The sequence below is a fragment of the Nothoprocta perdicaria genome, unplaced genomic scaffold, assembly GCF_003342845.1.
Source record: "Nothoprocta perdicaria isolate Ctin4 unplaced genomic scaffold, notPer1 scaffold_29, whole genome shotgun sequence".
Taxonomy (NCBI): Eukaryota; Metazoa; Chordata; class Aves; order Tinamiformes; family Tinamidae; genus Nothoprocta; species Nothoprocta perdicaria.
Genome location: NW_020455521.1, coordinates 1,120,270 through 1,143,639, shown reverse-complemented (window position 1 = coordinate 1,143,639; position 23,370 = coordinate 1,120,270). Strand labels below are relative to the sequence as shown.

Sequence of the window (23,370 nt, the reverse complement as noted above, 5' to 3'; positions counted from 1 at the left end):
GGAGGTGCTACGATTACGTTGGTTTATTCCTGCAACTCACCTGCCTACCTATTACTATATACTCATTTATTCAATCAGGGAACAAGAAAGGAAGTTATTATATCAAAAGGGTCTGTTTTTTTCTCCTTCACAGCTACATCAATGTTAAAGTAAAAGGCTTATTCCTAATCTTCCCTTTCCTGTATTACAGTAATATAAATGACAAGAAGCGTGGATCACAGCACACATGTACTGTTTAAAAAGCTGGCCCTGCAAGTCGCACATGTTCCCAGCAGAGACCTCCTGCAGGTCTTCTGCTCCACAGCAGACACCAGCTACACATCCAAACCCAAAAGGGCTGGGAGATGGACAGGTTCACTGTGGCATTACTGACTGCTTCCTTCCCAAGGGTTTTGYGGGAAACAACTCTGCTGACAAGAGAAACACCAAGTGGGACAGAGGGAGCAAGTCTGGAGAAAAGAGACCACTGGGAGACCATCTAGAAGACAGTGTAACTCTCCTAGTTAGGCTATGGAAGATGGGGTTGTTGAGGGCATAATTTGTGATTATAGATAGGATTAATAATTTAACAAGTAGAAACAAAAATAAATAAAGATAAACAGAACACAAGAAATGGCTCTGCCAAGGTACTTGATTAGCTAGAATGTGAAGACCTTGTGAGAATCTCTTCCCATGTTAGCCAGATCTTCACGCCTAATAAAAGAGTCCTTGGCGTGATTAGGATCGACAACCACCCAAACTTTCACAGGTCAGTTACAAGTAGCTGCTTACCACAATTCAGAAAAACAATATCTCTTTTCTCCATATCTGCTAATTACTGCATAGAATTTACATCAATGTGTTTGGGAGCAGCATCCTGACACTGTACTTTACTTGAATATTTGCAGGCAAAATTCAGAGGTTCTTGACGTGCTTCCTAGCCAAACACCCTGCTCGTGTTTGGCAGTCATCACAGGCACTAGCTGCCACAAACACCTCTGCTGCTGCTCAGCGCCCTGGGTAATTACTGCCCCGGGTACCAGTGAACACGCTCGCCTTTTCCCCTCACTGCGGGCAAACGGAGAGGCACCTTTGGTTCATTTTCTTCTTCTCTGTTCCTCACCAYGGAATCCAGCTTACCCTACAGCCCTTCTCTGAACAGCCAGCATGTTCTCTCTCTCTCCACCACAGTGGGTGTGCAAAGATTTTTAGCCTGCAGTCACTTGCAGATTTCTAGAAGTGCACTCCAGCAGCTAACAGCTACAACTAACAGCTCTGCTAGTGCAAGAAAAGCAGCACTATCCYGCCACCCGCACCCGAGGCACCCAGCGATCTGCGCCTTGCGTGCCTCGGCTCAGTGGGTCCCACGGAGGCTTTGGCTCATTCGTCACTCGGGTATCAAACCGCCTTTGGCAGGATGATCCACACGGAACATCCGCAGCAACCCGGACTTCTTAGATACTGGGGAACCAGGCTTCCCAAACTGCACAAACTCAGGTAAACATTGAATTTATAGATATATCTTTCTTTTTCTGGCTATAAAAATGCAGGTGACATTTGGGTGACTCATGCCTGCTCTAAAGCATCAGTCAACGCTCTCCCTGCAGACTCCGCCACGAAGGCACAAGGGCTGTGACAGACTGACCTGATTAACTGGAACTGTCTGCAGCAATTTAAAGGCTTCCTATTTTAAAAAAGTTTTCTAGCTAATGGCGAAAATTGGGAAGAGATGCTTTCCTGGCATATGCCAATATTTTGAAGGAACATGTCTTCTTTATTTTAATTCTGGCAACTWAATGAAAGCTTTTGCAAAGCAATATTCCTACTTGTAAATAAGTTTTGAAGGGGAGAAGCATCCTTTTCCCAGTCTCTTTTTTAAGGAAAAACAAACAAACAAACAAAACTTCCTCACTGATTTTCAGTTTTAGATGTTTTTCATGCTGAAGTGTTGGGCTTTAACTAAAAATCATTATAACCATTTAAAAAAATAAGATTTCACCTGAACTAAGATTTAAAATGTGTAATTTTTCTTTTCTTTCAGTATAAGGAAGGAAAAAACCAGGACCTCCCTAACTGTTGAAAGGTGCAATCATTACTGAGGCAAATCAGCAATGCTTTCTTGAGGCGGGGGGCCACAGCTCCTGACCAAACTTGCCTCTTCATTTGCTCCTGGCTCCATACTATATTTGTTAGTGTCATAATTCAGTCCTAAATCTCTAAGATCTAAAAGAGCATCTTTAGCTCTCAAATAATTTTTTTTTCCATCATAAAAAAACAGCAATCTTGCCAATTATTTCTATAAACAAGCAAATTCAAAGCTTTTGCTATTTGAGATACTAGAGAAAATATTAATACAGAGAAGCGCCTCAGAGACAGGATTATGGATTCAATCTTCAGGACTAATTTTTTTTATTAAGCATTTAACTGATTATAAGAGCTCAGCAATCAAATAACGACATAAAGGGATTATTTTTTTTTTTCTTCACTTGCTTCCCAAGTGTCATTTCCTTTGGAACTTGTGTGCACACATTCAAATCGCCCAGAATTTTCCCAGCCCTTCCAATCACTTCTGCACTGCACTCTTAAGCTACATTCCTGCTCTGCAAGTGCCCCAGCACATGCTGCTTGGAGGAGTTCACACATATCTACACCAGCTTTTCCATGTGGGTTTTACAGAGCCTGATTCCAAGGGTTAAAATCAGCASACGTTCATTGGTACAACAGGATGCGAAACCAAAGCTGAGCCTGCAAAGCAGCACGTCTGTTACCAAATATCCTGCAACCTGCGAGCAGATACTGGCGCATCAGGAGCATCCCCACTACCTAAAAAAAAAATGCATTGTGATCCCTGTTGTTTATTTTGCTATTAAACAGTCAGGCATTCACCTGCCGGCCCAGTAAGATGCTCTGTGCAGGAGCTATGCAGGGCAACACAATGAGCTCCAGGGCTGCACGTTTGGCAACTAAAAAGCTGGTCGATTAAGGGCAATTTTTCCTCTCTGCTTTTACTCTCAGGCACCTTAAACCACATAGAAAGGAAAATAAGGAGAAATACAATAAATAGCTTGTGATAACCTTTTTTTATGATGAAAATAATACAAACTAGAACCATCGCAAAGATGGCAGGATTTCTAAGCGTTGCTCATTGCAATAAATTCATGACCGGACTCAGCCGTTAAATTAACWTTAACTGGCATATCACTTGTTTATTAAGCACGCATTTGCAGCGTACTGTCAACTGCCAGCTTGGCTGAAACAACTAGCGCCTAGGAAATCCACTATATGTTATTTAATTAGGGTAGCCCAATGCAAATAAATGCCTGTCCTTTGCGTAGGCTTTTTGCAGGGCCTTTGCAAATTTATCTATGGTTGCCACACACACACACACACACACACACACACAAAGTTTTCTTATCAAACACTGAACATTTGCCCTCTTTAATTCTAAGCTTCTTGTGAGACAGCGTATCACTTAAACCAGCAAACATAGGGGAAAAAAAAGCATTTTGAGGAGCATCTCTTGGGCAACTGAGCAGTAAAAGTTTGAGCCCATCAGGTTTCTAGCGCTTCATGCTCTGCTCGGCAAGACAGATGCAAACATAAAGAGGAAAGCTCTGAACAGCCCACACTGGACATACGCCTGTTCGGAATGGCACCAGTATGATCCCCTGTGAGGAGGACTGAGATTTATCTACACTCCTTCACTTCCTTTATGGAGGAAAAGCCCTGTGTCTCGGCTAAGGAAGCATTAGACAAGATGCTTTTTCTTGCCTGGAGGTCTCGGGTAAATTCTACATTAAAATATTTACATTGCATTCAGTACCTTTCAATTCTGGGGGAAAAAATCTGTATAAATGTGAATGARCTTAGAAAGAGCTGAAGTCTTGTCCTTGTGATGTGAACAGTACGAAAMGTGCCCTTTGCACGATTACATTGAAGTTACAGAGCAAGACGAGAATATGAGTAACAAATTGCAAAAATCAAAAATTTGCAATAACCACCTGCCTTCCCCCAAACACATTAAGAGCAGGAAACCTACTAGGAAACCTGGGGGATTCACACCAACTGCTTAAGCCGTTACCTTCCCCTTCCCCTGGCACTCTCAGTTAGCTGCTATCTGAGATACCTCACCAAGGGCATGGGCCTTCAGCTTGGCTTTTTTATAGTAACAGACACAACAAATTAGATCATTTTTACACTAGGAAATCTGTYGTGTCATATATCAAGATAAGGATAAAACACAGCATTCCACATTACTTAACAGTATCATTATACAGACACTACATACGACAATATTTCTCAAATTAGATTTTTTACGAGTTACAAAATTATCTGGGCAGCTGTAAAGTAATGATTTTTAGATGAACTCAGTGGTTATAGCTCCCATCAACTTAACTAATAGTTTCTGGAAACTCAACAGTTCTGAAAAATATAAGGACATCTTTTTTATGTAAATGTGAAAACCTGATGTTTAACAAACCTGTCAGGAATTCAGAATGCTTGAAGATTAGAAGAAATGAAATAGATCGTTCATGTAGGGGAAACCAGTGTCATCTGAATCATAAAATCTTAACTAATGTATACTTGGGAAAACRTCCCCTGAGTAAATAGGATCTGTGTATGAAAAACTAACTTTGAAGGATTTGAGATTAAACCCTTGGTCTGGAGCTCTTGGAAATCATATTCTTATTCCTCACAAAGTAAGTTCAAAATTAAATAAACAGTAAGTTCTTACCAATATCTTTGAAATTGTTACAATTTATGAGAAAACTGAATTCTATGCTTGACAATAGCTGTGCAAAAAAACTCAAATCAGTATAAAACTGCCTAGATCTGTAGATGCCACTGCACAAATAAACATGCACTGACTACAGTGACCAGTGCAGATGGCTGGGATTTCAGTGAATGTCCTGGTAGGGGAATTGGTTTCTGTTTTTGTTGTCTTGGGGGGAGATCRTTTTTCCACCCTCACAAGTTTAAGAGAACATTAACGTTATTTTCTGCTTAGATCYGGTCTTGAAATAATCTGAAAAGAACTCAGCTATTTCTGATGCAACAGGAGCTGAAGAGGAATTACCATCAGAGACCATCTCCAGTCTGTATGCTGCTTACTAATGGGTAGGATAAACAGGAATGGGCAGTTCTCATTCCAATTTGTGGGTCACACCTACAGAACACTAGTTTGTAGTTTTCTATAAGAAATATATACAAAACCAGCTTATCTTTTCCATGTGCATAGTAGACTAACAACTCCATTTCCCAAGATCCTTAATGCAGTTCTGTTCATCTCACCCATCAAAAGTTTCAGTAAAGCTTACTCAAATACTGCAGCTTATCAAATCCATTGGTAAAAGATTATCACACACACAAACAGAAACCTGGTAAAGAAGAGAAGATTGCCAGAAACACTTAAGGAAACGACTCCAGATGCTAAATAGTGGTGTGGGAATATAATTTCCTGTGCTGTCATCAGAGAGGGAGGCAGCAGCAGGGTTATGCCACGCATGTAGTGAGCCTCCTGAGGATTGCTGTTCTCACAGCCCTGCAGGGCAGATGAGTGGTATCAAAGGTCATTAGACACAACAGCGAGCTTTATGCTGGAAACTTGAAGGAGCTAAATGAACAAGAGAAAAACAAGAGCGAGATAAAACAAAAAGTAGCCGGTGGGTATTAGCTGCACAGAATTATCACTCTTAATTCATAGCCCCACAAGATCGTGTGTCAATTTTAAGATGAAAAGAAATTTCAAAGAAAACATATAAAAAAAGATATCCAGGCTCTGTGGCTTTCAGGAAAGAGATGGAACTTTTAAAAATACAAACCAACACATCTATTAATTTTATCTTAGGAGCCTCTTGGGCCCAAACTTCATCTTTTTCTGTGAGGGGAAAAAAAGATATTTATATAATTTTCTTTTTTTTTTCTTTCATTTTCTCGGGATTGTTGAACACAGAGAACTTCAGTTCATGAAGAAGGGATGAACACTGAAGCTCTCACAGACAATTAGTCCGTAGCAGTTAGGAAAGTGCAGACAAAGCTGCGGCACCATAGGCAGGAGCAGGTCTTGGCCTCAACTATCTTCACTGGGAGCCGCAAACACCTGGGATCAACGCYAGGACCCTTAACGCAGCTTCCAGCGGCCTTCCCACCTCTGGAATGCAGACCCCAACTCTTTCAGTCTTTCCCAGGAAACGGAGCTTTCTGGACCCCCGATTGTTCTTGCTGTTCTCCTTTCAATTAACCAATAATCTCTGAACCCTTTCAAACTGCTGCTTGAAGCTTTATCGGTCCTGAGCACGGATGAAGATCTGCTCCCCCGAGTGCAGGGAAAGATGTTTTGGTGCTGACAAAAGGACAACTCAGCTCARTGATAATACGTGGCCTTCGTTGCTTTTGTCTACATCTTTCTGATTCGTACTTTTCAAGAGAATGTGATCAAAACACACAAAGCATTCTAGGAGCTTTGTCTAGGCTTTGCTACTGAGTTAAATGGTATCATTACAGTACCAACAGTGATACTTTCTCCAACATCCACTGTAGCCTTACATTTCTAGTTTTGCTGAAGATAAGCCTTGAATCTTTGGGAAGATTCTGCTGAGCAGTTCAAAATGGCACACTGGCCTTTCTCCTGAAAGGGTTAATTTGGGCTAACATATTCTAAATTACCATACGCACCACTCAGTWCTTTTCAGCGCTAAACACATAATAAATAATTGGCTTGTTACTGGCCATTTATTTGTAATGTCACATAACACGCAACCTCCTCACTGAATTTTCAGCTTTGATCTCTACTGAACTAAGCAATTAACTTCTGTTTGAAAACACTACTTCCCAGCACCTTTCCTCCTTTCTTAGATTAAGATGTTAACAGTTATTCTTATTAAATTACACATTTGGTTTTGTATAGTATTTTGTATAGGCGAGCTTCAATCCAAAACCTTCAGTAACTACCACTGAATTACTTTTTGAAAAGTACTGGGGAAACGTTGTCATCCCTGTGCAGGGCACTGATGAGATCACATCCAGAAGAGCATGGACACAGACAGCCGGGTAAAACAGATTAATTGAAACTGGAATGGGGGGCAGAAAGGCCAGGAGCACCAACAGAGAACTCGAAACCCAAGTGTCCAAGAGAGGCCTGAAGAGTTTGACTRGTTTAGCCCATTAGCAAAGGAAAGGCTGCTGCTACCATTACTTTCGCAGTGATAAACCAAAGTTTGCACAAAATAAACGCCTGGGAAACATCCACAAGTTTAGGTTAGACAGGGAAGATTCCCTATCATTAGAATAATAAGAAAAATAAAAAGCAGAGAATAATCTAAGGAATAACGTCAAAGTTATAACAGCGGGGGACTAGACTCAATGGTGCTGAAATTCCCCTCTGGACATACTTAGCTCGGGAAGAGCATTTGCTAGTTTTCATTGTAGACAGTAACTCATTTTCACCAAGATTATCGCTTAGTGGGAAACTCATTTTAACTGAGCACACATTTTTCTTAAAATAGTCTGCCTTCCACCAAAAATGTGATTTAAAAAAAATTTTGGAGTAAGAGTGTCAACAAAATAATAAAAAGAAATGTTTTAAAACTGTTTTTAACAAAGTTCAGTCCGGAAATTCCCTTAAAATGGCAGTTACACTTAATTGCCATATGCCACAAAAGAAAATAAAACCCTCTCTGCAGTATGCAGTCTTGGACATACTATAGACTAGATCAGATTTTAATACAACTTATTAATGATATAGGATATAAAATGCACAATGGATTAAAAGCAAGAATGCCACTGCAATTAACAGATATGTGAAAAATCTGAATATAGGATTTTCACATATCTATAGTTGCTATGTTATATGCATACATAAAGTGWATATATAGCAKTATACATATTTTAAAGCATATATATTATGCTAAAKTAACAGCTGTTTCAAAGAGAAGTAWTCAATTTTCCATTAGGCAAACTAAAAATTAGTCACAATACTTGGTTAATTTATATGTAACAAAGTAAGCTTTCAGTACGGAGGGCACACTTTCTAGAACCAGAAACTTTAATAAGAAGATTCTTTGGGAACCTGATACACAACTAGATACTCTAACATGTAAATCTAAGACTAAATCAAATCTCAGATTAATATTTTTACCAACATTTTATTACTTCCTGTACTTCTTGTACTTAATCTCTTAGTATGCGTATTCCTTGTTTTAAGGGTTAATTTCCTTGTTTTCTTGATAGCAATGAAAATAATCAACCAAAACATCATTTGCCCAACCCTTGACTCCACTATCTCTGTAATGTTTTCAAAGCCTATCAAGACCCTTATCAATACTGACAGGATTTGGGCTTTACCAGTTTAATATTTCTCTTGATTTATATAAAGTCTGTTTCTATTTATGCTTATTTTTTCTTTTCCACACATACCTTTGAACTTTTAATCTTGTCTTTTTTTTTTTTTTTTTTTGATGATGATGATTTTACTTATACTGTGAATACAGCAACAGACCTGAGCTTCAAAACCATGTTTGTGCCAATTAAGGCAAATTTTGAGTTTAGCCGCTTCGCCCTGGACTATGCCTAAGAGTGAACATCATCCCAAAGTGTCCTATCAAATCAGTTTAAAATTTTGACTGGAGTAAATTTAGGCATGTTTTTCAGCAGATTTCCAAATATAGAAYGTGGTGTTTGCACTGCAGGTAAAGAACAGGAGCCCACCTTGCTGGGTGTGCAGCTCTCGAAGCGAGGCCTTCCTTCCCGCRCTGGGAAGGGAGCCGGGGCCGACCCGTCCTCCTGCACGTGCTGTCCCAGCCACACGCAGCACCACAGCTACCGTCCCTGGCGGCACGAGGTYGAGCCCAGCCAATTCCAGGGGTCTGAAATTCAGCCCACGACTGACGTGAGGTTCCCTGCCCTATGCGATAAGGAGAAAAGCTGCAGAAAAGCAGGTTTTCCCCTTCCCCACGTGAACAAAAGCCATAGGAGCTGAAGGGCAAGGCACCCTGGGCCTGCCGTTTCTCTTTTCAGCACGTGTCTTCCTTGGGTTACCAAGGGACACGCAATGACAAAATGTGTTGCATCTTTTTCACCCATCTGCAAGACTGAAACTTTTTCACCCATCTGCAACACTGCAAACGCAGGAGCCAACACAAGTGCCTGATGATACYTGCAGGCTCCTAGTCAAAGCCAGTGGCAGCTCTCAGCAGGAACAGGGCAGTGCCAGCTGGTGCCCCCAAATGCCAGATTGYCACCGAGGAGGAGAAGGGGCAGCAGCCCCCCTGATTCCCAGCCCCGCTGCTTGGGCAGGCCCAGGGGCACTCAACCTAACAGTATTTTACCTTCAGGAGATAAAGCTCATTTTGCTCCCTAAACAAATCCAGGTAAAAAAATCCATGACTCTGTAAATTTCTGTGTTGACTGTTTAGGAGTAGGGTGATAATAATGCAAATTTATGCATTATTTTTATGGATATTTTAATGTATTTAATGGATAAATTTGGAAAGCCTCTTCTTATGGGAGCATTGTGCATTTCCAATTATTTGTAAATAATGTAAAACTTGTAACTCAATTTAGCCTCAAATGCTTGAATATTAGAAAAGGGATCCTTCATTAGGATAGGTAATATAAACCTTAACATTTAGGTTGGTGTTATTTTTAAATTAATGAAGCATTACGTGACCTTTTGCAAATATAAGGTATTTGATCATGCAGCTGAAAGTAGCTTTACAAGTATGTAGGTGACATTTTCATCTACAGACAATACCCAATACGTTGTTATTTAGCAATTCAACTTGTTATACTACATTCTTCTTTTTTTTTTTTTTTTTTTTTTAAATATAGTAACTTGTTGAGCAGCTGGTACCTATTACAGTTAACAAGAACCTTCACAACTTCATCTAGGAACTGATGAAACTGAACATGTATTTCAGCACAGTATGCATACAAAAGAATAAAAAATTATGGAGCAATGGTAAAATTATTAAATTCATTAAATAAACACTTTTTTATTGATTACTGTAAAATATTGCCTAGTTAAGTGGCTAGAAGTACTGCATTTACACATCCCAATGCCTGTCTGACAGAAAATTTCATAAAGAACATTTCACATTCCAGCTAATATAAGCTACTTTTAAAACAGACTGAAAGTTAGCAAAATACTTTAAATTTCTCTTAGAAAAAGCCAGGGTATCTCATTTTTGAGGATCCTACTTCAAAACCTTACTTTAAAATATTCTTTGAGACCACTGGCATATGACAATAAACAGATACGGTTAAATATCCATGTGACAAAAGGCCAAAATAAACCACCCATCTGAAAGGGCTGCAAAGGTAAGAGGAGCAGGCACAGGGGATAACACAATAATAGGGAAACAAACCAAGAACTTGGTCATGGCCTACACGCTTTCAGCCAAGAAACATGCCAACAGTATGTCTCCAATGGGGGAGTAACTAAGTTAGACCATAAAATAAGGAGGCCACCTGCAGCCTCTGCCTCAGGGGGTCAAAAATGGCAATCACATTCCTGTCAGAAGCTTGAACTATTATTTATTATTGAATTATTACTGTATAAGCAGAGCGCCAAACTCGTGAGAGCTGCTCCGGTGCTCAGGGATGCAGAGGGCCTGCATAAGTTACAGGCCCAAACCGGCCCTRTGCCAAAACCTCAGCTTTGCCCTTGCTCAATGCCGAGGGGTCTCGTGCACCGTAAGAGCTGCACAGTGCTCAGCCAGCCCCAAAGCAGGCCGTGTGGGACGGTCCTGTCATTTTCAAGAGACATACGATCATTTCACACTGTAGAACTTACAAAAAACAACACTCAAACATCTGTTTCAGGCACATTTTTCATAGGAACTTCATTCCACATTGGCAAATCTCAGACAATCTGATTTCAGGTAGAAACTAAAACCTTTTCCTTTGCATTTGCTTMTATTCCCTTTGCATTTGCACCTCTGCTTATGTCTGATGAGAGAAACTCAACTGCTGAATGGCCAGAACCTGACCTCAGGACAAGTCCATAAATTGACGTTCTTCCTGTATTTATTCACAAATAACCCTCTTCTGTAAAGACTCTGCCCTCATTCCAACAACCTTTCTGCCTAAGCATTATCAATAAGAAGTATTTTATATTTTAGCCTGCAGCCCCTGCACGCACACATTCCACCGGCATTCCAGTTTGATACCAGCATGTCACCCTGCCACCTCAAAGAGCCAACATCTTTTATCAGCGCTGAACTGCCAGGTCTTTCCTAAAACCCCTCAGCCAACACAAAAACAAGTGCTGAGGCGATCCAAGAGCAACCTCCATGAAGCCGGAGGCTCCACCTGGGCATTCCTGGAGGGGAATCCTGGCTTTGCGTTTCGCCTGCTCATCTCCGTGTCCTCGGCTCTCATGTCTGAAGTGTCCGGGCACAGCACAAAGACTGGAGAACAGCGGGATCTGCCAAAACGGAGCAGTCAATTCCGCCTCCTCCTCTTTTATTTTATTGGATTATCAGTGCTGAACGGGCTAACAAATTTCCTCTTGCTCCAGCTATTTTAGGAGGTAGCGCAGTACAACCTGTGGTCAGGAGGAGCCCTCGTGCTCGCACGCGTTCCACGTGCCTGAGCCACCCAACAGGGACACTGGTTTATTTCAGAATATTTCAGAATATTTCAGAATATTTAAGGTTGGAAGGGACCTCTACAGATCATCTAGTCCAACCTTCCTGCTCAAGCAGGCACACCTAGAGCATGTGGCACAGGGTGGCATCCAGGTTTAAGAGCAGGTAGTGTAATTTCTTTAATTGTGGCTATATCATGTGGCTATATCAGAGACTGCCAAGGCGTAACTTTGGAGATGGCATCAATCAGTGCGAATACAACTCAGACCACTTAAAAAAAAGTTTTGTTTTTTTCCCTTCACAAAATTCAGGCAGTGCTTACCGAATTCTTCAGCAAAAGCAAATACATAGTAGGCACTTAGGGACTCTTCCAGTTTTTTAATTTGGGCTCTGAAGGAGGCAAAAATTAAAATCTTTTTAAGGAATCACTRTCGGGTTTTACCCTTACTCTCTATGCATCTAAATAAGTGTCAGAGGATTTAGTTAATACTAATAAATAGTAGTTCTTCACAATCAACAATTATCCAGTAATCATTGGCACTCCAAAAACAAAATGGGTAGGTGTTAAAGGTAAATGTTCAGTTTATATTATAAGGTGACTGAATCTTTCTAACAGACATCTAGGCTTAATGTTATGAAGACCCTAAGACTGGAAAGACCAGATTTGATGATACTTCCCTCCAAACTGCAAAGTCATTTAAGAAGTGGAAAAGACAGAAATGTACAGCTCTGAATGTACTTCCCTATGGAGAATGGAAGAAAACAGCAAAATGCTATAATGTATACATGTATATAATGTATATATGGTAATGTGATTTTCAAGCTTGAAAAAGTTCTAAAGATTTTGGATTTAAAACAAGAAGAACTTAGAATCATTTTGAAAAAAATATTAAAAAGCTTTTTTTAAAAAAAATACATTAATATATCTTTTCTAAGGTCAAAAAATTCATTTATCATTGAATTTTCCTTCACTGAAAAATAAATAAATCTGTTATATGACAAAGCAAAAACCATTCTGTCTTCAAAAGATGAGCCTTACAGAGAACTTCATGTTTCCATGGAAAAAACAGCTTTGTGATTCTATAACTTTAATCACAGCAAGCTATCTCAGGCCACCTAAAGCCAGAGCCTATGATTGGAAGGCTGTTATAAAATACTGTTATAAACTTTCTTGTACAGTCATACTATCCACATACACTGCTGGATCAACTTTTTTTTTCCTCTAAATTCAATTTTAAAGATAATATATAGGTTAAATGCATGAAAAAACTTTTAATCTTTCTACTCAGCTTTCTACACAATACATTTTTAAAAGAACAGCATTTCTTAGTATGGGACTTCATTTCATGTTCGGATAGGAGGAGAAAAGAGTATATATGTGAAAGGACTACTTTTCAGYTGCACATTCATCCTTCCTTTGCCCATTTAAGAAAAAAATCCTATTTTCTCTCCCTGCTTTACAGAAACAGTAGTTAATGGTGCAGGAAAGGGTACAGGAAATGTAGCTTAACTTTCATGTCCGAAATGTAGATAACTAGTCTTTTCCCAGAATACCTATAAATTGAATATCCTCAGAATAAAAATGTGAACTACCTAATTATTCTGTGTTTCTGTAAAGCACAATCTACCTCATAACGTAGCCCCARGGGTGGTTTGGGAGGGCCCATAGGCCTCCTTGCAGTCACTCAGCCTGGAGGATGTTGCAAGTGGAGGATTTTCCATGCGGGACCATGGGGCCAAGGCAGCTGAGCAGCTCCTGAAATGCTCCCAGTTAACGTACTCAACTTGACACTGCTCTCGTGCAGCATCAGTTAACATTTCTTGCTTTCCTCATCTCATGCCTTTTTATTTATAAAACTTACCTACTACGTGGAACATGTGATTAGATGCAAAGGAACAGAAAAGCTCAGAGTGAAAAGTGACAACACAGTTTTCACCGTTTCCAAGCACGTTACGAAGACTGGCACAGTTCCAGAAGAGATGTTTAAGCCTAAACCTGAGATTGCGAGAGCAAGCATAACTCCTCAAACCAGCTGTCAGCTTGCTCGAGTAGGAAGGCTAGCGTGGCAGTCTCCTTAATTGCATTAGTTAATGTTCACCTTTGTGGTATCACCAATGTCTTTCGGCTATTGTATTCAATTGGAAAAAATGAAATACTGGGCGTCAGCGTAGGCATTATATTGTTTTCAGGGAGAAGTAGAAGCTCCCAAGCTGTTTTAGAGGACATTGTACATTCTGTACAATGCAGTATAAAAGCAAATAAATGGTACATTTTAAATAGAACGGTAATGGGATGTTATCCAATYGAATCTATACCATTTGTCTCACTTTTTAAAGTGGATCTGATATAAAATGCATGGAAATTCTCAAAATTAGACTATCTTAATTAAATAATAGTGGGAAATAGCGAACGTATACACCTACTTTTTCAAAGAAACTCTAACRGATTTAGAAATTGTGCTTAGTTTATGTGAGAGAGGCTTGCTGCGATTCCGCAAGCTGGCCGGAATGCTTTTCAACCTGTTCTTCTGGGGAAGGCAATTTAGARTCAACCAAAATACAAGCTCATGATCAGGAAAATGCCAACATTTGGCTTCCAGTCTCTCACTGCAGAACAAAAAGTAGACAGCTACTATAGCTATTCAATCCACTCTGCTGCTTTGAAGGCAGAAATAGCTTAGTGTGTGTTTTTGTGCCATCCACTGTGATCTAACAAAAGAAAAATTTGCCATTCTTCTTCCACCTTGTTTACTTATATTTACCAAATAACTGGTCATAAAAATGAGTAGCACCCTGACTARCTAAAGAGTTTTAAAAACAAAGATTTCTTGCTTTTAGGCTTTTTAATTAAAAGGTACATTCTGGACACAAATGTACCTTTTTATGTAGACAAATTGATAATAATTGCTGAATGTCTTTATAAATAGGCAGGTACAAACAGATCCCATTCTGCCTGGCCTTTATGCAGTCAATTACATCCCAAAAATGAACTAAATAGACAAATAACCACAGAATATTGAATTTGTTCATGTATAGGAATAAATTGTTTCTTGTTTTTTTTTYYTWWTTTTTTTTAATGTGCAAGAAAGCAATTGCTTTACTTAATGCTTTTGAATTGAGAATAAATATAACAAAATGACTAAGCTAATTGCACAACTCAGGCATCTGAGAAGCTGATAAATAGCACATTTTCAATGATAGGCACCCACCAACTAAAGGATTAAACTCATGTTCCTGCCCCCCAGKTGATTAAAATATCTCTTTGCAAAATGTTCTCTTGAATGCAGTATTTTACTTTTTTTAAAAAAATTACCACACCTAACCCTGCCCTACTCACTAATCCCCAAGAACTGTGGCTGGCAGCCAGGAGCTTTGGGCCAGTCTAAATTCAAGGCACAGCCTATTCATGCAGTAGTAGCTCAGCAACAGTCTTGCCCACTCTGGCTTATCTGAACAAGAAAGTAGAGGTTAATAACATAAGCTCCATTAGCTATTACCTGTCACGGTAGTTTTTTGTTTTTAAAATATCACTGAAGTTCTTTAATACCTGAATTAAAGTTAGTATTTCTGGATTTACGTCTGCTTCCTGACGAGCATTACGTGAAAGCTTTTTCTAAATACTGAAGAAAAAGCCTTAAAGGCACCTGCATTTTATCATCCCACTGCACAATTCTTTGTCTTTTAATCACATCTTCAGAGCCACAGGAAAAGAAGTTTTTCAAGGAAAACATTTTTGTCACCAATGTTATACTTCATGTTCTCTGTTTCCACGTTYAGATCGAAGATCTGAGCAGCAGTCAGATCATGCAGGGAAGAGGAMGGATTTCAGGCCTGAAGATGAGAAACTGGAAGCAACACCACTATTTGTGGCTCCTGTCAGTGATGGCGCACACGAAAGCCCAGATAAACGTGCCTTGGAACGGCTCTTCAAAAGCAGTGAATTAATGCTGGATGTCTTACGTCTTTACATTAGATTTTAACATGCTTGCATGCTAAAGAGGCAGGCACTTATAGAACATGTCTAAAAATTCCTTTAGCTCAAAGTGCCAAAATGGGGAATATCCAACTTTGCAGATGGTATAGATTATTGATACTGCTCAAGCCACCTGCCAATTCAACTGTGAATTTGGAGTGATAAAAAATACATGGCAGGAAATAAATAATTTTTGTTAAAATATATGAATCATATTTGTACCAGGTACAAGCCCCAAAGTAGTTGATATCTGTATTTATATAAAATTATTTTTTCCCCCAATTTGCTTCTTTTTTTCCTGCTTATCCATTCTTATTTCAGCCTCTCCATCCTTCTCCATGATTAAAAAAAATTRGAAAGGACAAAACTGATTCCAGTTTCTGTTCCCCTGGTCATTTCAAACAATTGCCAATAGTGAAGGTTGTTGGTCAGTAAAAGGCTTCAGTAACAGCATTTTCTGTTAACAGATTTCCTGATGCTTTCTGAATTAGACTTTGTACCTTGAAATCACCCCTTGATTCATCACAAAATCTGAGAAGAGTCCCAAGTGTCCAAAACATGTAATTCCAATTAATTAGTTCCTCTGAAAATCAGACCATTTAACATAAGTACCAAAATAATGCTTTAAAAGCAAATTTTAGGTTTACTCCACTTTTGACTTCAGAATGTGATTTTCAGACATACTGAGCATCATTACTCATTTAAAATTAAGGCTACCTCTTGAAGGGTGACAACTGTATGTTGAATTGCCACGCACAAGTGGCAATCTCCAGGACTGTATTATCTCAGACTTAAACAAAATGGCCCAAAGCAATACCAGCGAAGAAATGGCAGCAAAAATGAATGTTTAGTCTCCATAAAATATTCAAACCACCCCCTACTACTACAGTTTAACAGGAATTTTATTGCTGTTTTGACAATTTAGTGATTATCTATACAACTATGACATCACTCGAAATTGATTAACTGAATTGCTCATTTTTCTGCATTTTGTTTTTATCAGCTGGTATTAATATTCCATGAGCATTAATATTTATAGATTACAAAGAGCAGAAGCAGCAGTTAGGACACTCTTATATACTGTTACCTTCAGAAACATAGAAAAAAGCAAACGTAATGTAAACTCATGGCTTCATTACAAGAAAATACTGAATTATTTCAGAATCAGGAAAGTCCAAGTACCAAGCCTGAACATTTAGTTTTGCTGTGACTCTTCCCACGGGCAGCGGATTGTAACAGGACCTGCTCGCAATCCGGTGCCATCCGTGAGGTAACAGGATAAGCTACAGAGAACTTCACTGCTGTTAGGACTCAAACAGCCCATTACAGCCAAAAAATCCTCAGTGCAAACTACACGAATGACCAGCTGCCTTTCTAAACACGGACACAGGTGGAGGATTCTTGGCCAGCAAATCCCTTAGGATGTGTCTGGGGAGCAGCAGAGCTCTCTGCCTCAAATTCCCTCCTTTCTTCCTCTGCCCTGTCTGCAAAGAGCAAAACCTGAGGACATAAACGGCTTCCCTCTTTGCTTCAAAAACCTCATTTTCCCCTTGCTGCGAAACCTAAGAATATCTTTTTGGAAGCAGTAGTTGTTACTTGGCAGCCACTTGACAGAGAGAATGAATCCTGCTGCAGAAACTGCAATAAACTCGTGTAATTAGGGACAACTTAAGCTAAAGGGGTTGAAGRCAAAACTGAAACGCTGGTTGTTACCCTTTCCTGTCAGTGCTCCCACTGCTGCCGCACAAGCTGACGGGCACACACTTCAGGCATACAAATGCTATCCATATAGGCTTTTAAAGCACATTGTGCACCTGCATTTCTGCTCCCTGACTGGGGCAGTTAGCAGAGCACGGAGCTTATCCTGACATTGCCTCTAGATCTTGCAACTCCAAGCAGTAACTTTCTGCAAAACACACCGCGAGGCGCCTTTTTCCACACCAGCATTCACAGCTTTCCTCGCTGGATTTACTCTGGTGGTAAATGAATCAACAAAGACTTTGCTTTGCTGCTTTCTGTTACCTGGGCTTCTCTATTGCAATGCAGGTGCCCTCTTACGACGGGACTGAAGGCTCTGCTGATCTAAAATGAGAATAACCCATGTCACCTTTTCAAAGAGTTAGGTTAATTGCTTGGCTCTGCCTAGTTTCCTCATTTTCTAGAGCTTATTTTACAGACAGAAGGTRCATGGTGATCTCCTCTTTGGAGAAGTATCTATAACCCTACACTTCAGCTTTATGCATTTTCAAATAAATCCAGATATGCTATGGCATATAAAAAATTGCCGTAAAAGTAATTTCTGRCCTTCCATCCTATGTGAGCAAGTCTAAAGTACTGAAATATATAAATCTTGAAAACTTAAAAAGCTAATACATTTAAAATTCTACATTTAAAATTCTGCACTTAAAAGACACCATTCTCTCAAATTGGTACAGTAAAATTACATAATTTCAACTGCACAAAAGAAAAATTATAAATAACTTATATGAAATGAACTTGCACCAACTTTGTGAACGTAGGTTGCTTAGAGAAACAATGTGGATGAAATATTTTAGGGAAGAGAGCATTCAATCTATTTGAACAGCCAGGAAGATTTTTCAAAGTGAATTGTCGGCTAATTGTCAGTTACTTCTTAAGAGTAACTCAGTATCAGCAAATAATTTCCTGCAAATTTTGCAAAAAAAAAAAAAAAGAAAAAAGAAAAATACTGTGAAAGTGCATAATTATTTCTATGTACAAAAATAAATATCAGAAGTTATAAAGCTAAACAAAAATTCAATTTTTAAGCTTGATTTATAATAATTTACTCTAGCGCTAAAGCAGCGTCCAAGAAAGCTCTGTCTTAGTGCCCCAACCTTTTGGCTGTTGCTGCTTCTGTAACTGTACAGCCAAAGCCCTTCTCTGGTGGCCTCTGTCTCCAGGCCGGACCTGAGCCGTGCTCGTGCTCTCACACGCACGTGCAAACGGCTGCGGTGAAGCCCGAGGTGGCGGCTCTGCCCAAGGGTGAGGCCTCTCCGAAAGCCCTGAGCTTTGGCACATGCCCCAGCTATGCAAAGGGGGAGACCCCAAGCACCAAAGCTCTGCTGTGGGGACCCTCACCCCAAAGCTCTGCCCCGTTCCAGCGGTACAGCAAGGAGCAGGGCTGCACAAATGTCCTTTCAACAGCCTGGCCGCCCTGTGGGACGCTCGTGGTGGGAGGCCAGGAGGTGAGGGCAAGCCGGGCAATGGCTGCTAATTGGCTTCGGATGGAGGGAAAAACCGCCGGGATTGGCCTGGGCTGCCGTGGCTAATGAGGCCAGCGGCAGCTTAGGGCCACGGGCTGAATTAGCCAGCGATGAAGAGTTAAAAGAGCAGCCCGTTAAGGGGGTCAGGCAGCTCCGCATTGCATCCGCATCGGGGACTGAGGCCGAGGCCGAGCGGGAGCTGCCTCGCCAGCCGCGGCCTTGGGCCCCTGCCCGGCACTGCAAAATCCATGGCAAAATCCACAGCCTTTCTGCCATGCAGAGAGAGGGCTCCCTATCTCGGGGTAACTCGCCCTAAAAACTGTGAAGGGACCAAAGGGAAAAGAAAAAAAATCTCTTTGTTCCGGAAATTTAAAGGTGGAATCTTATAGTTCTAAAACCACATCTCAGAATGAACGTCAAAGGGTGAACTTTTAAATTTAGAAACTATATAGGTACAGGGAGGAACAAGCACAAACTGGTAACAAATTTGACTGAATTTGAAATGGCTAATGGTTTCCACTATCGGAGAAGCAAAGTTTCAGAACAGCTTTTGAGTCGTAGCAGTGTGAAAAAGAAAACAGAAATGATTCCAAGAGGAAACCTAGTTCATGAACCCGGTAACAGGGCACTTAAATAGTAGAGAAGGGAACTTGGTAGCACAGCATCTCTTCTAGTTTTATACCCCACAACACTAAGATGATGAACTGTATGAAGTTGTTCTGAGTATGAAAGAAAACACTATGAAATCTATGGAATGTATGTGTATGTGCATATGGAATCTAAAGTCACACACATATATATATATATATACGTGTATATATATATATATATACACTGCAAGATTAAGCATTTTTCTTTGAGAAATTTGCCTCCCAATTTTTTTTAGGACTGCTCAGAACCAAAGTGGTTTTCTTGCTACCTAATGTTCTCTGAAGTCCCTGAATACAGAGACTCTGGAGCTCATTAGAATGAGCTGAACAAAATCTGTGAATAATTTCATGACAAAATCAAAAATAATAATGAGAAATGCTTCCAAGAAAACTCAACCCATTTGAGTTTTGATGAAATATTTGGCAGTTTATTTGGTTTTGGATGAAGCTAAAAAAATTTACTTTGACCTCCAGGGAAATGAAGTAGCAGACATTATTAAACCCTTTAAATTCATTTAAATGTTTTCATGGGTTATTTTCTTTTTGATTTTTTTCCTACACAGCTCTTCAGTGTTCCATTAAATTACTTAAGGAAAAAAAGAGTGTACTTCAGTGAGCAATTTGTTAATCATCATAATTTGCTTTCTATTCTATGAGCCTTTCACTATGACAAAATATTTCTTTTCATAAAAATTAAGAAACCATGTTTGCAATTTTTGGATCAGTTCCTTCTGGGAAATGGCACKGTGACACGACTACTTGCTGGGAAAGGGAAGCAGGGATTTCTAAAAGGCAAGAAAAGTTGCTTTAAAAAAGCATGAGCTGCAGAAATCTTTTAGATCTGTCAACTCCTGTCTTTCATATGCAGCATGGAAGCCCTGGGGTTTTTTATTGAGTGAATTCATTACCTAGCTGGGAGAGCTAAGCCCACTTTTACTATTAAACAGCTACTAGAAATCCATATTTGAGAACCACAGGGCTGCAGCTCAACCTGTACTTGCCACAACCTGCCGTCTGCGCCACRGCCGGTTACTGTCCCGATCAGCACTTCCATCTGACCTACTCACGCGGCGCATTTCTACACTACTACATTCCATCTCCTGCGGCATTTACTCAAGTAAATCCCAAACCTTTGCAGCAGGAGGATAGCAGRGAGATGCTTGGAATAACAGGATTTGTTAAACTGCATGGAAGCTCAAGTGCCAGTTCCCGAGAAAACAATTAGCCAAGTTACAGGGAGAGCCGTGTTGAACACATGCACGTGACAAAGAGGCAACGGCCTTGAGCCAGACTTTCCCGCTCCACCGAGATTCCCTGGAAAGAAACGGAGCTGAGAGGCTAGGCAAGAAAACTGTTACGGTGCTTCTGAGAAGATCCGGAGGGTAGGAACATCAGAATCCTTGGTTAGATACACAGGAGACATTCTACTTACTCTGAAGTTTACAGAAAAAGCCCAAGGCTGAGGTCAGAAGAAGGTGTAACCCACACTCCAAGTTACTTCCCAGCAAGACCAGACTTGTCACCCACTGCCTATGGAAGCAGAGCTGCTTCCTCCTCCTGTAAGAGCTAGTCCCAAGACAGACTGAACAAACCTGAACACTCCTGGTTATATTTGATAGGTAATAATGAAATTGGGCCAAGTATATTTAATTGAATGTGCTTCAAATAATCAAATTCACTATATTCTGAAAGTTTCAAAACAATTTAACAAAATCAAGTAGTAAATCTGTCATTCTGTGAAAATATAGGCAATTTCTGCTGTTACATAAGTTTTCTGAAGCCTTCACTTACAAATAACAGTTCTTACTCACCTGTGCAGTTCTACTGATGTAAATGGACTTATTTGAATGAGTAAAAACTGCGGGATTAAAATTCTCATCAATGAGTCACTTATTCAACTCAATATAATTCATGATAAATCCACTGACAAATTCACATAGCCTGAACATCGTCTGTCAGTAGATTTGCATGCAGAAACTCAACCCACTAAGCATCTCATGAAATATGTATCATTTAAAAATTTCTGGCTCTCACATGAGCACACACACACATTATGCTTTGTTCCTACTACAGGCAGGAGCAGAGAGCAAACAAGGTGCTTTTAGGAAGGGAGTAACTGTACTCATCGGGACCAAATGCCATTGCTTTTGATTAAGAATATACAGAGCGTAAGCAATTAAAAGTAGGACACTTCCTGCTTTTTGTAGGACACAAAGGGTGATTTTCCACTTAAGGATGCAGGTACAAAGTCATATACACTAGTCACAGCACATCAATACTGATTTATAGACAGACACAGCATGCAAGCCAGAGTAGTCCATGCACAACACACAAGATGAAAAGCTAGTAAGTGCAAAGGGGAAAAAAATTGTAACGTCCAAGGATTTCAGACACGGAGGGAATGCAATAAAAGACAAATGCTACTTTTCTTCAAATTACTTCACCACCTCCAAAGTGGACCCGCACATGCCAGCACCACGAAATGCAACTTTTCACTCACCAAAGCAGAGTTATGTGAAGGATCACCTGAGACCTCGGGCGTTCTTGTGCTGTTTGGAAGTCTGTGAGGGTTACGAGCTATCGCTTGGCACCAGCCCAACATTTTCTCCTTCCACTTATCCCTTCTCAATTTCTGAAATTCTGAAAATAATTTAGATTCCCTGAAACATTGACACTTTGAACTCATTGCATGTCTCTGGATGCATGCCTTTAAAAACAGCATTTTAAGTGGTATTTAAACAAGCTGAAAACATTGTTAAAAGAACTAACTTATTTAAAATACACGGAAGGGTTAGGCCATGCAGATTAGAAGAGAGCTATGCACTTCCAGCACATCTTAACATGCATTACCACTGTTTCAGGGCCAAAAAATTCAGTGCCTTCTCCAACATTAAATCTTAAGGTGTCACTTTAATAAGAAAAGTGTGTTAAAGGATATATATAATAAATAACTATGAAAATAGTATTATTACTAGAGGCACGTAATGCTTACATGCAATACTCTRTTCCCCAAAACAAGCAGAAATAGCTCTAAAGCAGAAGATACAGACTACAAATCAATAGTGTGGGAACACACACATACATATATATAATCACCCCCACATACACCAGAACACTTGGTGTATATTAAAATTTTAAACTGGTGAAGTACTGCAAATAGCAAAAATCAATGCATGCACATCAGGAAWAATTACTGCATCCTAAGTTGTGTGTCAGCTCCTCCTCAGTTTGTAACAGTAAMAAAACACCTTTAAGCAACATAGATATTCTGTAAATACAGCATTAGTTTCTACTAAGCTTAAGAACCCTTCATATTTTTAAAATTTCACAAATTAATTTTATCAATAGAAAGACATCATAGTTCTTCAGAGCAGAACTTTGCTAATTAATTACAAAAAAAAGCTCAGAATTTTCTGATTTTTTTTCAGTTGCAGAAACAGTAATCTGGTGGTTGATAACAACTCAAATTTAAAAAGCATGTTATCCTATAGCATCACAAAATATAGTAAATAAAAAGGTTAAGCTACCAGATGGACAGACTAGTACTCCAAGTGAGAAAACACTACATATAATAGATCTGAAACGCACATATGATAATGCTAAAGTTCGTACAAGGTAACACAGCACCTATGTGATTGAATATTATGGGCTTGCAAGGCAGATTTAATTTTTCTATACTACTTCTGCATGCAGTATACAAGGTAATGATTGTGTTTACAGCAGGCTTTAATCTTCCCCGGGTATGATTCAGATCAATTGGAGTAATTATGGTTCTGTCATTGTAGCACATGAACCTTAATATTTGCTTTGTAAAGCACTGAGGGAATCAGCTTGCATTTCTCCCAGCCCTCCCTGACCCGAGGGCAGGGGATAACTGGGAGGCAGAGCCTCTGCTCTGCCTCCCTTGCCGGGACTGGGCTGCCGGCTCCAGGCRAACCGGCACTTCCCCTTTTCCA

The 23,370-nt window shown here is 39.8% G+C and overlaps 1 protein-coding gene across 1 annotated transcript in view; it reads right to left on the bottom strand.

Annotated features, from left to right (window-relative positions):
- Positions 1 to 22,048, bottom strand: part of MARCH1 (membrane associated ring-CH-type finger 1) — a 62,288-nt gene extending 40,240 nt beyond the window's left edge. The window contains exon 1 of the mRNA XM_026041621.1: positions 21,915 to 22,048. Coding sequence (XP_025897406.1) covers positions 21,915 to 22,016 — 102 coding nt within the window. The 5' untranslated portion in view covers positions 22,017 to 22,048. The remainder of the gene's footprint in view (positions 1 to 21,914) is intronic.
- Positions 22,049 to 23,370: the final 1,322 nt, after the last annotated feature.